Source organism: Hipposideros armiger, unplaced genomic scaffold, assembly GCF_001890085.2.
Source record: "Hipposideros armiger isolate ML-2016 unplaced genomic scaffold, ASM189008v1 scaffold_209, whole genome shotgun sequence".
NCBI lineage: Eukaryota > Metazoa > Chordata > Mammalia > Chiroptera > Hipposideridae > Hipposideros > Hipposideros armiger.
Window position 1 is genome coordinate 1,138,226 of NW_017731559.1, and position 1,785 is coordinate 1,140,010.

The 1,785-nt window shown below is 40.2% G+C and overlaps 1 protein-coding gene and 1 pseudogene across 5 annotated transcripts in view; one reads left to right on the forward strand and one right to left on the reverse strand.

Annotated features, from left to right (window-relative positions):
• ESCO1 (establishment of sister chromatid cohesion N-acetyltransferase 1) overlaps positions 1 to 1,785 on the reverse strand; it is a 63,104-nt gene that overhangs the window by 32,027 nt on the left and 29,292 nt on the right. For all 5 annotated transcript variants that reach the window (XM_019653876.1, XM_019653874.1, XM_019653877.1 and 2 more), the window contains one exon: positions 146 to 277. In XM_019653876.1, coding sequence (XP_019509421.1) covers positions 146 to 277 — 132 coding nt within the window. The remainder of the gene's footprint in view (positions 1 to 145; positions 278 to 1,785) is intronic.
• Positions 409 to 1,370, forward strand: LOC109388820 (40S ribosomal protein S26-like; annotated as a pseudogene).

Below are 1,785 nucleotides of genomic sequence, written 5' to 3' on the forward strand. Positions count from 1 at the left end.
TATATATATATATATATATATATATATATAGTATCATTTCCTAATAGCAGAAATGTTTCAATGACTTAAATTTGGCAGTTCATCTCTTTAAAATCCTGACCTAATTATCTGATTTTGCATTTTATAAGTCATGAATTCCACTTACCACATATTTTACAGCACTTATAAACTGATTGTGGAAGAGCAGATGCTGTGTTTCATCTTCTGGATTTGAAGCTGTGTAAAGCATGCCACAAACATTACAGGAAACTGCTCCAAATCTTTTTTGTCCTGCATCCTATTTATAAAAACAAACAAGAGGTTTTTTTTCTCCCAAAAGAATAATTTCAGAATATTAGCCTCTAAAGTTATAATGTGAACATAAAGTGAGAAGTGTTTAACCTATAACATTCAATATTGATTACAAAAATGAAGATGTTAACCTTAAAAATCTGTGTGCAATTTTATCAACAGTTGTTTCCAGTTTAGTAACCTGATCACTTGCTCCATAGCATTTAATAACAATTGAAAGACTCTCCTGGGTCCTCACTTACAAAATAACCAACAAAAGAAGGAACAATGGTAGTGCCAAAAGGGGCCTTGGCCATGTGCAGCTGACTTGGTGCACCAAATGCGCCCAATACATGCCCAAGGAAAAGGCCATTAAGAAGTTCCTAAGGGCCAGGCGAGTGGCTCAGTTGGTTAAGAGCTCACTCAAGAGTGTGAGCTCTGAGCAACAGGGTCGCCAGTTCGATTCCCACACAGGCCCAAGCTGAGCTGCTGCTGAGCTGCCAACAAGTGTCAGGATGACTCAGCTTAAAAAAAAAAAAAATCATCATTTGAAACACAGAGGCCGCAGCTGTTATCCAAAGCGAGTGTCTTCGACACCTATGTGCTTTCTAAGCTGTATGTGAAACTACATTACTGTGTGAGTTGTGCCATTCATTAGCATTGTAGTCAGGAATCATTCCCATGAAGCCTGGAAGGACCAAACACCTCCACCCTGATTTAGACCTGTGGGTGCTGACCAACGACCTCTGCCAAAGCCCACGTAAGCAGCTAAGTTCTTAAGGACTGAAGGAATATTCTCTGGGGAATAAAATAAAATGGAAATTATACTGTATATGGCATGTTGAGTGTACTTGTTGCCAGCTAGAGTGGGGGTTGTGTATGTCACAGGGACTATATAACTGCTTTTACCAAGTATTCAAGTGTAGAGTGCCACACTGTCTTTTCATGGAGGAGAAAACTTATCCATGTACCTTTAACTCGGGTGTCTTTTGTATTTGTATCCTCTGCCCTGCCCAGTTTGTATAGCTGTATGGGAAAAAAGGGATTAAGGCATCTGTGAGTGTTAGGTTAATTTAACCTGGCTAGTTGGTGTTTTTAAAATGGGAGACAGGAACTAGGAGAGTAAGGAAAAACAGCGTTGTTGAATGAGGAGCACATCAGGAAGCGACATAGACTGAGGTCTGCATACCCCTGGTGGGGGAACACAAAGACTAACGGAAAGCTCATGACTTGGACAGCTTTTAAGGGTATCTGTACCCAGATCCTTAATTTTACAAAATTATTTCATCAGCCTGATAAGTTTATTGCCCTAGAATTTAGAAATTGGAAAGTAATCCATTAGGGTTATACATATTTATTTTTAAAATTCATTTAGGAATGGATTGATAAGAACTGGCTTTGGGGCCAGCCAAGTGGCGCAATGGTTAAGAGCTGGCTTGGGACGCCAGAGGGCCCTGGTTCGGATCCCACATATGAGGGCCAGTGACACTGCCCTCTGCAGCTAAGATGTTGAAC